Source organism: Mizuhopecten yessoensis, unplaced genomic scaffold (assembly GCF_002113885.1).
Source record: "Mizuhopecten yessoensis strain PY_sf001 unplaced genomic scaffold, ASM211388v2 scaffold10289, whole genome shotgun sequence".
NCBI lineage: Eukaryota > Metazoa > Mollusca > Bivalvia > Pectinida > Pectinidae > Mizuhopecten > Mizuhopecten yessoensis.
In genome coordinates, this window is record NW_018408472.1 from 17,229 (window position 1) to 32,473 (window position 15,245).

The 15,245-nt window shown below is 34.7% G+C and overlaps 1 protein-coding gene across 3 annotated transcripts in view; it reads right to left on the reverse strand.

The window, feature by feature from the left end:
* LOC110460012 (transcription initiation factor TFIID subunit 10-like) overlaps nucleotides 1-15,245 on the reverse strand; it is a 45,428-nt gene that overhangs the window by 13,276 nt on the left and 16,907 nt on the right. Inside the window, exon 2 of one of the 3 annotated variants that reach the window (XM_021512701.1) lies at nucleotides 3,082-5,834. The exons of the other annotated variants lie outside the window; for them this stretch is intronic. Within the exon in view, the coding sequence (XP_021368376.1) occupies nucleotides 4,740-5,492 (753 nt within the window). The 5' untranslated portion in view covers nucleotides 5,493-5,834 and the 3' untranslated portion in view covers nucleotides 3,082-4,739. Of the gene's footprint in view, nucleotides 1-3,081; nucleotides 5,835-15,245 lie in introns of those variants that run through there. 3 annotated transcript variants of the gene reach the window in all.

Here is a 15,245-nt window from a genome sequence, read left to right on the forward strand (position 1 = left end):
TTACAGCAACAGTCAGGGTCATATATGAGGACAGGTGTCTCCATAAACAGTCAGGGTCATATAGGAGGACAGGTGTCTCCATAAACAGTCAGGGTCATATATGAGGACAGGTGTCTCCATAAACAGTCAGGGTCATATAGGAGGACAGGTGTCTCCATAAACAGTCAGGGTCATATAGGAGGACAGGTGTCTCCATAAACAGTCAGGGTCATATAGGATAGGTGTCTCCATAAACTAACAGGGTCATATAGGAGGACAGGTGTCTCCATAAACAGTCAGGGTCATATAGGAGGACAGGTGTCTCCATAAACAAAGAGGGTCATATATGAGGACAGGTGTCTCCATAAACAAACAGGGTCATATAGGAGGACAGGTGTCTCCATAAACAAACAGGGTCATATATGAGGACAGGTGTCTCCATAAACAGTCAGGGTCATATATGAGGACAGGTGTCTCCATAAACAAACATATCGGTAAAAGACGAAAAAATACATCAAAAATAATTTGCTGTTTTTGTGACGATCTTTGACATTGTGAATTGCTTTTGTGAACCGTTTTGAAGAAAGTAAAACAAGAATGGTAAAACCAGCAGATTGAGTTTGTAGAGTAAAACAACATTGGTTTAAAGTGCAGACTTTCAGATATCATGTATCTAGTGAACAATGGTTAACATGACTAAATTAACAAATGCTAATGAACAAACATATTAAAATTCTGATTCTCTTAAAATAAAACAGCCGATAAACGTACAGTCATAAATGTTTCAGAATACAAAAAATAATAAGGCTTGACATCGAAAAATTGTTTTCAATTGACACATTGATTAATTGTGATTTACAATCATCAGTACTCATTTTTTAAAAGGTTATGTGATAAAGAAATTTTAATTTAGCATCAACTGTACTACATGTGCGAAGAAAACTTATTTGATTGGAATATTGCTGATTTTTCTCAGATAATATCCTATCAATAGTCATTTCATAAAACTGCTTCTTGTTATTGTGTCACACTTTTTCACAAATCATACCAAACTTATTTTGAACGCAGATGATATATATGGAGCACAATGCTATTCACTCTATTTAAGGTAACAATGTATCACCGTTCAAAAAGGCGTTGGCTTTTTAAAGTTCGGTCTCAATATTAATGCAACTGTTGCATTTTTAACTTCAACTGGGCATGGAGAGACATCAACACTAACCAAACCTTCCAATCTTTGTATTCTCACTGTACACTGTGTCATATATAATTTGCATACCAGCATTTAAAATAATTAAAAAAAATGTGATACAAATAACTAACAAATAAAAAAAATAAAAAAAACCAATTACATGACAGCTGACTACCAAATATTATTATAAGGATACATAGTTACATGTATATATAAAGAAATTATACAACCTTTAAAAACAATATACACCATATATATATGTATATGTATAGACCTTACCAGGCAAAATTACACCATACAAATACAATAGCAATTTAATAATAGTTCCAACAGATCAAAATTTTGTACACAAGATTGATGGAAGTAGGACAAAAAAATCCACAACCAAGTATTAAAACAATTAGGTGTATATAAACATTAAAATTGGCAAGAATATACATAACTGAAATGTAAGAAACTGACAAAATGTATCAAGTGACAGATCTAGGGTGTGGTAAATTTAAGCATCCCAAAAGACAATCCTGCTCCAACATTTAAAACATTAAAAAACTCATCAGTTTTTACAGCTTCAAGTCAAAAGTAGAATTCAGCAAAAAACTCTGTTGAGGAGAAAATACTTCTATAAAAGTCAACAGATACTTATTACTTAGCTGAACCTTCAAAGCATTTCACTCCAACTGGCCTCGGTAATCCCTAGGTTACCATAGCAGACTTACACATTGTTGTACTGCTAATGTGAGTGAGCATGATAAATTTAATGTAAAACAACGACACAATCTTGGCAGCATAAGAAGGACAATATATAAAGTGACCACAGACTTGTTTAACAACACTAGGTCAGTGATTAAATGAGATTTACCTCCCTTTTATCAGATCCTGTTATTTTAAGGGGAAGACAACTCTGACAAACCTTATTTGGCATTTGGATGTCTACCAAAACAAATTCAAGCATTCTCCAATGAAACATCTTACAAGATAATTCAACTAAAACATTTCAAGCATTTTCCAATAGGACATCTTACAACAATATATTTTTTGGAATTAAATCTGCAATCAGTCCACCAAAATATGTGAAATTGCAACATTGAAATATATTATTAAATGTATACTATGATTTATGTATGGCGATAAAGAGTGATACCTTGACATACATGTCCCAGGATAACAGCCTAAATACAGTTCTGTGTAAAGTGTGTGACATGCTTAAGATTGTTTGACATTCTCTAAGAACATTTTAAACAAAAGCAGAAGTCGTAGTATCAAAAACATTTTAACATTATTTTTTTCTCAATAATTATTATCTTAACTCATTCACCCCTCAAGACTCATTTGAAGTCTTCCAAATCAAAGGTTGGAATAGTTCATTATAAAATTTCAGGGGTGAATGAGTCAAAACATGCATCATAAATAGTTAGGAGTATGTTTATCCTTATTACAAGAATATCTTAAATGTACCTTGATACAAAATTGTAAGAAGACCATGCTTTCCAATCCACTGTACTGGAGTGTTTTAATGAGACCAACACTTGTTCTAAAATAGCCTCAGAGAAAATGAAATTAAGATAACAAAATTTGCTGTTAGATGAGTCATGAGTCATGTTTGGCATGGTAAATTAAACCAAGAACATTTCCGTGATCAAATCAATCCATTTTACTTTAATTGCATTATTGTTTCAACATATTCCATGGTGTTATAATAAAGATATATATGTACCTGTATTAGATCCTGTCACGAAAATAATTCACATTTTTATAGATAAAACATAACCATTTGTTTATTTAGATTATTATATTCTTGTATTTACTTCATACATGAAATAAGAATTTTCTGATATATATTTTTTTTTTTTTTTTTTTTTTATAAGTACTGTATTGTAAATTCTTATTTAATTTCGTATAAATATAAAGGTTTGTAATTTATTCTAAAATGTTATAATTTTATTGGGGAAAAAATAGCATGTAATGATATAAAATTAGGATAAAGAACAAATAGGAAGAGGAAAAGCTATACAAGATATATATACTTCTATATGAGAACTACTATGTTCTGTTCATCAAGGCAATTTAACAAGCTATATATAGCGATAGAGATATTACTAGCATGTTTACAGGAAAACACTAACAGTGATTGTACTGTGTACAGCAGTTATCATAATTTAGTGCTTTCGATTTAGCATGAAAAGTGTGAAAATATTATAACAAGTATAATAGGTATCCTGAAAGTGATTTAAAAATCTAAATACTAGTGTTCTTATCATTGTTTCACAATATTCTGGTCATTTCAGGCTTGCTGTACCACTTAGGTATACTACATGTATATACCTGTTCAGGTTATATAACATGCATCTGTTTTCACGAGTATGGCAATTTCCAAATTACAAAAAGATATACACATGAAAAAACTCTACTACAAAATGCTTCAACTAATGCAAAACAGCTGGTAAACAAAGGAATTGTTAATACTTAATACAAGCTTGCATTGTTTTTGTCTGGAGTTGACAAAATATACATTGCATAAATTTGGACAAGACACACTCTTACATACCTGTATAGATAACAAAAACAATATTCAAAGGGAGTTATCTCCCCTATGACTTTTTGGCAATAATTGACTTAGAATTAAGGTAAAAGTGTGCATATTGATCAGCAGATGACAAAGACTAGCATGGTGACAACAGTTACCGCCCATATTACCAAGACTCTTCATCAGTAAAATCTTATTCAGCTGGACACTTGGATTTCCCCTTTAAAACCTTCGATAAGTACCGATTACCGATACATTTAATTTATGGTATACATAATGCATCCAAAACACTAGTCACACCACACTGCCTATTACTTAAATAGTTTCACAATCTAACATCTAGCCCTAATTGGCCATTTTGAATACAGATACGTTTATCCTTTCGCACAAATTTCAGGTCACGTTGTTTCTAAAGCTATTGACAGTTTTATGCGAAACAAATAAATTTTGATAGGCATATCACATCTATTTTTCCATACAAAACTGTACCGATAATTCAGAAAGCTATACAGGCATATAATCTTTGATCATAAATATGTTTTTGTCCCTTAGACTAGCAACAAAATACTTGTATTTTCTTAAATAAATATCATAAAACTGTGAAAATTATATTTTTAAAAGCCTTGCAAAAAATATGCAAGGAATCATTAAGATGTCAGCATATGATCATTTGATAATAAACAAAACTTGCCGGTTATCTATCAAAACATTCCTTGTCACTTTGTCTTTTTGAAGCTCTCACAAATCACCCCACACTGACATATAGATTATACATTGGCATTTTGTGATACTCCTGGTAACGAAATACAGTAATATTAACACCCCTATCATAAATGTTGATACAAATAAAGGTACTCCAGATGCTAAACCTGCTGATATAGAACTCAGTTTAAGGTGTGATTCAAGGAATATAGCTCCATGCTGCTAACACCACCATTCCTTAAATGAATTCATTTAGATATATACGAAACAGTCCATAAGGTGCTTTTTCATGGGAGGAAAGCTAAGCTGAATAAAGTTTTGGAAACTGTGGACCTATTGGCTTTACTGAGGGACATCAAAAGAGTACTTTGGCTCTGCATATCCATCTGTGCCATATTCCCGCTTCTTCTCTTCAGACAGTTTGGGTGTCTCAGGTTTGGATTCCCAGAAATGAACAATTTCCTGGTCAGAAGGGCATGATTTGCGAAAGGTATCATCTGCATAAGCATTCTTAAGATATCTCCAAAGTCCAACCATATCTGCAGGGATGTCAAAATCCTTAAATGCCTTGGCTGCGACACGAATATGTTGCAACTTTGGAAGCATCAAGCAGTCGAGGTGTTTTAACTCATTACCGCAAAGGTAAAGAGAATCCACACCCTCCAGGTAGTCGTTAATTGCTTGTAATTCCTTTAGGAGGTTCTCAGGACCGTGGCTCACCTGCTTAATGTAGAAGGAAAACTTGGAGAAGATATCTAAACACACGCTATGAGCAAGCATGTTGTCATATCTCAAACCTGGGTACGGAAAGTTCTCATCAATGTACTGCACAATCTCATCATTATCAGACAATATTTCATCGCCATGTTTTAAGACTGGAAGTCGGTTGGCCAATTTCTTAAACTCTGCTGGTGGGCGGGCCATGTTGATTGTGATGACATCAAAAGTCAGCTCTCCTGCTTTTCCCTTCCTGTCCAAAATCATGTAGAATCGTTGGCAGTTTATACATGCCCCTAAACATTCTCCATCCTTTCCAGCACGAACATAAAGCTCAACATGATTCGTAGGCAGGCTGCTTTGGCCGTTAACACTCATGATGTTTGTGTAACAAAACACTAACAAGTCAAAATTCTGTTGCTTATCACCTGTCAAAAACAGGTGTATTCATTCAAAAATTCCACAACTGAGAAATTTTAATCCAAACTTATTCAACAACAATTCTGTGTGTTGTCTCACAGTACTTTATAAATCACTGTATGAATCCTAAATCCACCTTTATCACTGAGAAGATTGATTAATATCCACAGAGATGTGCTTCAACAGAACTTCAAAATCCAACTCTTAATCACTAGGATACTTTGAATTCAGCTGAATCACTCAGATGCTTGGATGACTCTACTTGTTAGATCGGCATGGACTATGGTGAAATGGACCAATCTGAAAGAAGAAAGATGGGTTAGTTTGAGAAAGTGTCTGTAGATTGGCTTTTTTTTAAACTACAGCAATAGATTAAAGTTGCAAAAACTCACTTCCCAGCATACGGTAGGTTATTTCGAGGGGAGACAATGAAATTCATAGGAGGCAAAATATAATCTATTGATCAGAGAAATAAAGTAAGTTCAGCCAAAGGTTTGATTTATTTTCGCATGAAATATGACCTGGGGCTTAAATTATTCACTGATCTACAATAAAGCAGAGTCATCCATGCAAGCAGTGCCCAGGTTTTACAACCAGAAACAATGTTGCCCAAGGCCAAGTCGACTAATGTTTCCATTTCCTTGCTACCTATGTGTGTCAGTGTAGCAAACATCCTAAACAGAACGACAGATGCACAAATGAACGAAACACATGAGATCTCAGTTGTGAGACAGTAACAGCAAGGATTAATCAAGATCATGACCGCCAAAAACTATATAGCTTTGATTTCATGCAATAGTGAAACACTTACTGAATCCTGTACAAGTATACATTGTAATATCTTAATTGTTTTAAATGTAGTTTACAACACAACTCAGGCTCCTACACTACAGCATTTCAAACCGATGGAAATAGATTGAGTCACAACATAATGTCTAAAGAAATTTGCATGATCAAGACAATTTTAATGCACAAACATTTTCTTTATGTCTTATCATCTTCAGCTTGTTCAACATAATACATTTTTGGGTGTTTAAACGTTCTGTCAGCCCAGAGATCTAGAGCAGCATCTGAACCTTAGCCAGATCGACTCCACACTGTCGGAGGAGATTGTATTGGCCTTTAAACAGGATCTTCCAATAATTGTAAAGATACGTTTTATCTCAGAGCCTGTACATGGTGAAATTATAACTTGTCTATAAGTCATTCTGTGTAAGTATATATATGTTCTTCCTTCAGTAAATTTGATGATGCCCATACAAATGTATTCATTTCATACGTTTTAAAATAAAACTAAAAGTAAAATGTGTTTGATTCGGGCTAAAAATAGCTACATGTTTAGATTAAATGCTTTGAATTCGAAGACCTGTAGAGGTTTAGATTTTCATGAATGTAAATCCTGATGATAGTAATTATCAATAATCAGTTGTGGGTCAGACATATATATATTAACTAATGGTTTTGTATGTCTCATACAGCAATGATTTACTTATCATAACTTTTAGACAGATTCTGCTAGATTTGTAATACAAATTAAATTATAACAGGCGAATTTAAGAATTTAAGAAAAATTACTGAAATAAAAACAACCACTTAGTTTTAGAAAATCTTCCAGAGAAAGGCTGTATAGTAAAAATCTTGACCACAAAAAAACACCCAAATTTATAAACTCTTTCATATAAATTCTGATATAAAACAAGAAAAGAAAATTCATTAAATATTATCAATTACCTTACCTGATTCTTGTGTTACATGAAAATATATTCCTGTATGATTCCGATTGTCTACAATTCATTCGGATATTTAAATGAAGGCTAAGCTATAAATCATTAATCGTTGATTTCATATTCAGTAGAATACATCCCAGCAATAAAGACGTAAAAATCCCCAACACCAAGCCTCTGTGTTTATACTGTTGAAAGTGAGATAAATGTCCATAAAATAATCTCTTATCCTACAGGGAGTTCTGACCCGAATTCCTACCTGTCAAAGGTAAATCACAGGTAAGTTACAGGTAAGATGAGAGAGAAATTTACAAGTAAGATTACACATAATTAGGCGAAGGCCTTAGGGGATCATGACCTCTGTCACAAGCTATATGGAGTTCCAATACATGGTAGGATGAATGATGACCGATCAAAATATTTACAGGAAGAATCATCAATGGGGAAGTCTATGCATTGCCTGTAGAAGTTGTGTCAAAACACCTTGCACCTACCGTGAATGTAGAATAGTAATCAATTATATCAGTCAATTTGTAAGAATATCCATTATCATGATCCACGCTTCAAACAACTTAATATTTGAATCTGGTAAAATGTTGTATGATAAAAAATAACGCACTGTAATTATAAATCCCTTGTGTTAATTTATCTGTCAGTGGAAATATTGCAAGATCTATTTATTTTCACAAGTAATCGCAATGTGAACTATATACATTGGGAAAAAACACAAGTGACTTAAAGTAATATCACATTTGGGCATAAATTCATTTAAATTTTGCACAAGATACACTGTACAATGTCAATTCCAAATCATGTTAAGGTCTCGATCAGGTCACATCGATATCCTGCGGTAATCTCATTTTGCTAGCACATAATCTATGTAACCCAAAGTAGGGGGACAGGCTTTCTTCTGAACCAATAGAAACACAGCTAGTCTGTAACTATTTTACACCACCTTAATTTTGACACGATTGACTGCCAGTGAAATCAAGAACACTGAAATGAAAACTCAATAACTATATGTTACAGAATCAATAAGTTTTCTACACCATATTACATGTTACAGTGCATGTAACGCCCTACGTATCCCCTACAGTTACAGTAGTGTTACAGCAAACAGGAGCAAAACTCGCAAGGAATCGGTCAACACTGTTGTTAACAAGCAACATCACTGTAGAACATCCGCTAACTCAACTCCAAAAATATTTTTCAGCTACTGTTCTATAATTATATCACAAACTAGCCTCTAGGATGATTTATATTGGCGATCGTATCTCCATAAAAATGACATAATTAGTTCAAAACTAATACTCACAAGCAAAATGTAGCACTTGCAATTGACCAGTGTATAAATTGAGGTCCTCTGATAGTGTTGTTCTGATTAAACGACAAAGTCGAGAATCGGTCAGTTAGGCCAACGAACTGACTAATCGACAAAGTCGAGAATCGGTCAGTTAGGCTAATGAACTGATTAATCGACAAAGTCGAGAATCGGTCAGTTAGGCTAACAAACTGATTAATCGACAAAGTCGAAAATCGGTCAGTTAGGCTAACAAACTGATTAATCGACAAAGTCGAGAATCGGTCAGTTAGGCTAACAAACTGATTAATCGCGTACAAAATCCATGATCGATTTTATTCGGAATGCTAATGTGTAGATATACTGGAGTTTTCAGAAGACTTTTTCCTAGCTACTAATTGTAAAATTGCTGGTATCATGCGTCACTGCATGACTTACTTTTAGCTCATGGCTGCTAGTTAGGACTATATATAACAGATTCAGTGTTTGAAGAGAGCTATTTCTTATATTATAATTAGTTAATTACATGGTATCTCTTTCTTATTTGCCTTTAGTGACTCGCAACAACAGCATGGAGGATTCCACTATGTATTTCTATGAAACAATTATTAATCGATCATCGCTTGGTTAATGGTAACCAATGATCGTTCATAAAATTTCAACCGATTCCCAACACTAGGTTCTCATTGATACAATCAATATATCGTTTTGAAGTCTTGAAAATCGGAAAAGGACCCCATTAAAATAGCCAGCTAATAAAAAAGGACAACCTGATTTTTCAGAAAAGGTCACAGTATATGTTCATACATTAGGTATACCGAAAGAAGCACAACACCCAAATAGAGATGCAAGCTAAGGGAAACCTGTCCGAGTTAAGAGTATAATATCTTCACTTACATATGATGCATTTATGATATGACAAGCGTCTAGAAATTGATTTTATGTACAGCTCTTTGTCGTACTGCAGTAAAACTTTTACATTTTTACAACCTTAAGCTACAGACAATATATATATAAAATGTCCAGCAGACAAACTGTTGGCATCCTGGCTAGGTCTCTGATCAATATATCATGCGGTAACAGTCTACCTTAATATGTCACCTTCAGTCCTACAAGGAGCGGAGTTCTGTATTGATCAACTGTGAAGAAGAATCTTCGGAATTTATGTTGTATTTTTTACGGGAAAATATTTCCAAGGATTATCATGTCCTGGCAAGTTTGGGATCTAGCTTTGGTGGCCATGGGTGCAACAGTAACTCTAGCATTAGGAAATTAATATACGCATTGAGTTATAGAAATTATAATTAAAACTCAGATAAAACATCATCCCAAAATTGAAAATACTATTTCTTGATCAAGAAACTCAAGAAACACTGACTCCCATAAAATTCAAAGATATTTGAACTGCGGATATTTTATCAAGAGATATTGAAATATTAGAAACTTTATCATAATTTTGATAACTGACTCTTTCAAAACCATTCTATTTTCATAAAAATATATCTTGATAAAAAAAAAGAAACAAAAGTTTATTCTGATTGTAACAAAGAAAAGTATTTCAAGCCCTCCACATAACAAGTTAATTACCCAGTACCCCATCCAATCTCCAGCCCTCCACATAACAAGTTAATTACCAAGTACCCCACCCAATCTCCAGCCCTATACAGCACAAGTGAATTACCAAGTACCCCACCCAATCTCCAGCCCTCCACATCACAAGTTAATTACCAAGTACCCCACCCATTCTCCAGCCCTCCACATCATAAGTTAATTACCCAGTACCCCACCCAATCTTCAGCCCTCCACATCACAAGTTAATTACCAAGTACCCCACACAATCTCCTGCCCTCCACATCACAAGTTAATTACCTAGTACCCCACCCAATCTCCGGCCTTCTACATCACAAGTGAATTACCAAGTACCCCACCCAATCTCCAGCCCTCCACATCACAAGTGAAATACCAAGTACCCCACCCAATCTCTATCCCTATACATCACAAGTTAATTACCAAGTACCCCACCCAATCTCCAGCCCTCCACATCACAAGTTGATTACCCAGTTCCCCACCCAATCTCCAGCCCTCCACATCACAAGTTAATTACCCAGTACCCCACCCAATCTCCAGCCCTCAACATCACAAGTTAATTACCAAGTATTCCACCCATTCTCCAGCCCTCCACATCACAAGTTAATTACCCCACCCAATCTCCAGCCCTCCACATCACAAGTTAAGTACCCAGTACCCCACCCAATCTCCAGCCCTCCACATAACAAGTTGATAACCCAGTACCCCACCCCATCTCCAGCCCTCCATATCACAAGTTAGTTACCCAGTAGTCCACCCATTCTCCAGCTCCCCATAGCTTTTGTAAATTAAAAGTTGGGTAATTGTAGGTGACAGAGTATCATTTATATGGGTCCCCAAACAATGTGAGGTACACAAAACGAGGGCTGTAATTCTGCACATAGTGAAGCTGAGACCGCATATTAAACATGTAGCACTTATATAGACAAGTACCACCCTGTTGGGTGGCTCACAGGTCAAATTTCGTAATTTTAGGTGAGTAAAAGAGTACATGTATACGACCGAGACAAAATGATTCACAAAATGACAAATGACTGACATAACACAAACTTCCCCAGCCCACCAGTTGGGTACTAATAAACTGTAATATGTGCAGTACAAGTTGTCATACCCTGGAGTTTGACAGGGAATTCCCAAATTTCCACAGAATTGTCTTCCCTTTTATATGATCACGATTAGAGAGCACCATGTATGACGTACATCATGACACAACCTGAAGGAACGATATAATACCTAGATGTCACTACGGGAACAATAAAATAGGATATCACAATCAGCATTAAGCAAGAGAGAACATAAAGTGTACAAATCAAAAGAAAACAAATTACAAACAAATTACAAATACTGATAACCAATGTTCAGGAAAATATTATTGATTTTCAAGGGAGAACAGAAGCAACAGCTACAGTTAGAGAAATTTCAACCCTCAGAGCAAGATTCTCGAATGTCTCGCCATTGGCTTGAACAATTCATATGTTGATAATTCTCTGTCATACCCGTAAGGTATGGAAAGATTCTGTAAATCACTCCAGGCTAAAAGAGGAAACCAATCTGTGAACAGTGGGAGGAAACCCATGTTTTGCCAATAATTGTCTGCTTACGACACACATGTTCAGATATATAAATAGTACACCTACACTAGGTACTGTTACTGACTTACGGTGGTAGCTAATCCTAGAGCCACGACTCAGCGGTTCCCATGAAACAGATTCAGATGATCATGGATCAGGAATCAATAAAAGTTGTTTATTTTAAATCTCAACAACTGCATACCTAGCTACACACAAACACTTGGCGGTTTGACAGCGGACACATTTCTACCAGTCGGTGTATGAGGTGAACAGTTAGAGGCAATCTTTTTATACCTGTTACTATAAGATAAATTTTATGATGTCTGATCTCCCTAAGTAGGTATAACATGGGCCAACATTCTACACATGAGCAACACCTTCAATCCACATTTACTAGAGCATCAATATAACACCAACCAAATACTAGAGGCCTAACTAAAACATAGTTACTTATACCAAATACACATGTATACCAAATACACATGTACTAGAGGCCTAACTAAAACATAGTTATTTATACCAAGTACATAGGTACTAGAGGCCTAACTAAAACATAGTTACTTATCCCAAATACATAGGTACTAGAGGCCTAACTAAAACATAGTTATTTATACCAAGTACATAGGTACTAGAGGCCTAGATACAACATAGTTACTTATTCCAAATACACATGTACTAGAGACATAACTAAAACATAGTTACTTATACCAAATAGATAGGTACTAGAGGCCTAACTAAAACATAGTTATTTATACCAAGTACATAGGTACTAGAGGCCTAACTAAAACATAGTTATTTATACCAAGTACATAGGTACTAGAGGCCTAGCTAAAACATAGCTACTTATACCAAATACAAAGGTACTAGAGGCCTAACTAAAACATAGTTACTTACACCAAATACATAGGTACTAGAGGCCTAACTAAAACATAGTTACTTACACCAAATACATAGGTACTAGAGGCCTAACTAAAACATAGTTATTTATACCAAGTACATAGGTACTAGAGGCCTAACTAAAACATAGTTATTTATACCAAGTACATAGGTACTAGAGGCCTAACTAAAACATAGTTATTTATACCAAGTACATAGGTACTAGAGGCCTAGCTGAAACATAGTTACTTATTCCAAATACACATGTACTAGAGACATAACTAAAACATAGTTACTTATACCAAATACAAAGGTACTAGAGGCCTAACTAAAACATAGTTACGTATTCCAAATACATAGGTACTAGAGGCCTAACTAAAACATAGTTACGTATTCCAAATACATAGGTACTAGAGGCCTAACTAAAACATAGTTATTTATACCAAGTACATAGGTACTAGAGGCCTAGCTGAAACATAGTTACTTATTCCAAATACACATGTACTAGAGGCCTAGCTAAAACATAGTTACTGATACCAAATACAAAGGTACTAGAGGCCTAGCTAAAACATAGTTACTGATACCAAATACAAAGGTACTAGAGGCCTAACTAAAACATAGTTACTTATACCAAGTACATAGGTACTAGAGGCCTAGCTAAAACATAGTTACTTATTCCAAATACACATGTACTAGAGGCCTAACTAAAACATAGTTACTTATACCAAATACATAGGTACTTTAGAGGTCTAGCTAGTTATATATAATTAGAACAAAGTTACTTATACCCTGAGGGATTCCTGTATACTGTAGCCTCACCTTTACTTCCGTTTGGATATAAGGGTAGTAATGTTGAGCCAGGACATTGAGTATGACCAGGTACAATGTACGTAGCTTCAAGGGTTTGAGCGATCATGTAACAATTTGAAGTCCAGTACGTGTTCCAATCCCGGTCTAGTCCCACTGAATTTGGTCTACTTAGAAGTTAGAACACTGCATGTTAATTATATTTTGTTTATTTTATATTTATCATTTTGCATAAAAGTCCTGCAAGGTATGTTTCTCTTTTCAGCATTGATTTATCCAAGCTGTATAAATGGATACTCTACTATATTTTGCTGTGATAACAGGTGTATTTAATTGGGGTGACAAATTAAATTAATTAATACTTTTACCTTTAAATGATTGTAAAAAACAATCAGCTGGGAAAGCTTTAAAGAGTGTCTTTCCACACGTATTATGATGATTGTTAAGACACTAGATAACTTCATAACATCTGAGAGTCCTTGGTCTAACCATCGGACCCCAGGGTTCTTGTTTGAACAAATAGTGTATTGCTCCCAGGCTACAAACATTGACAAAAAGTTTGATGTGTTTGACACTTTAACACTGTACCTTGGGCTACGCCCATGGATGTTAGTATTGAAATTAGTATTACATAATCATCATGTGTTTGCTCTCTTTCTTTGGTATGTACATTTGACAGCCCAGTTGATAAAATATATTTTGGCCAAACATAGCAATGATCCACACACTGAGCCGTGTGCACAATCTAAAAAGTCACTCATTCAGTGTTTGTCAGGCTAAAACAAAATAAAAGGTGATTTTGTTTGGTGAGTTTTGAATAGGAAAAAAAAATCGCATTTTGATTTGGTTTAGATAATCAGAAATAGAAATGGACTTTTAGACAGAAAGAATGAAACTAAGTTTTTCTAAGCCATCAACACTTTTCGCATTATAATAAAATTCTGAAAAAGGCTATAAAATATACCAGAAGACTTAAAATGTTCATCTTTAAATAATAAAATAAAGAAAATTAAACGCAATACTGAAAGATGTATAAAATTTCTCACAGAATCTGAGATATGTGTGATTAGGGTCCTTAAGGAAACATCCTTGGACTGCAGGGGCCAGACATCCAACATGGCCACTGTAGAGAAACTCTACAGGCAGTCAACACATCTACCTAGGAAGTACCACCCACCTGTGTGCCATGTACAGGTTGCCGTGGTGACGCCATACTGTTACTCCTACTAATGTTATTATACACAACACACCTGTTTATGCTCCTAGTGCAGAGTTTTAATTTCCCTCATCATGAGGATCAATCTAGAAAGTTGGAGACCATTGCAGCATTTATCTTTTTTAAAGCCAACTACTGAATAATTCAAAAAATAAGAAATCAAACTGTAATAATCTTGATCATTTGGATGTTTGATTCCTAAATGTCAAACTAGGGGGGAGATAATTTGATTGCAGCTGCTGGAAAAATCTTCAAAATTGTTTAGACCAAGTTAGAGGCTGTTAAGCTAAGCCAGTCTTAGCTGAGATCAAAGCAAATTCTAAGGTAATGTTATCTGGGGGGGCAGGTCTATGCCCAACTTTAAGTGTATTTGTGTATTTGCTTTAAAACAAGGTGAAATCAACATCAATATATTATAATGATATAGTCTGAAATAACAGTCGGTGTACACAGATCAAATCAATACCAACCAAATTTGATTTGACTTTAAAATCATTTTTTAGTAAATGACATTTTTTTAACAATGAAAACATAATGTACTTAGTAATTATTAGTCTATGATCATTATACCAGTCAAATTAACAGTCAATGTTGTGTACAGCTACCTGTAAGTACTCAGTATAGTAGAAG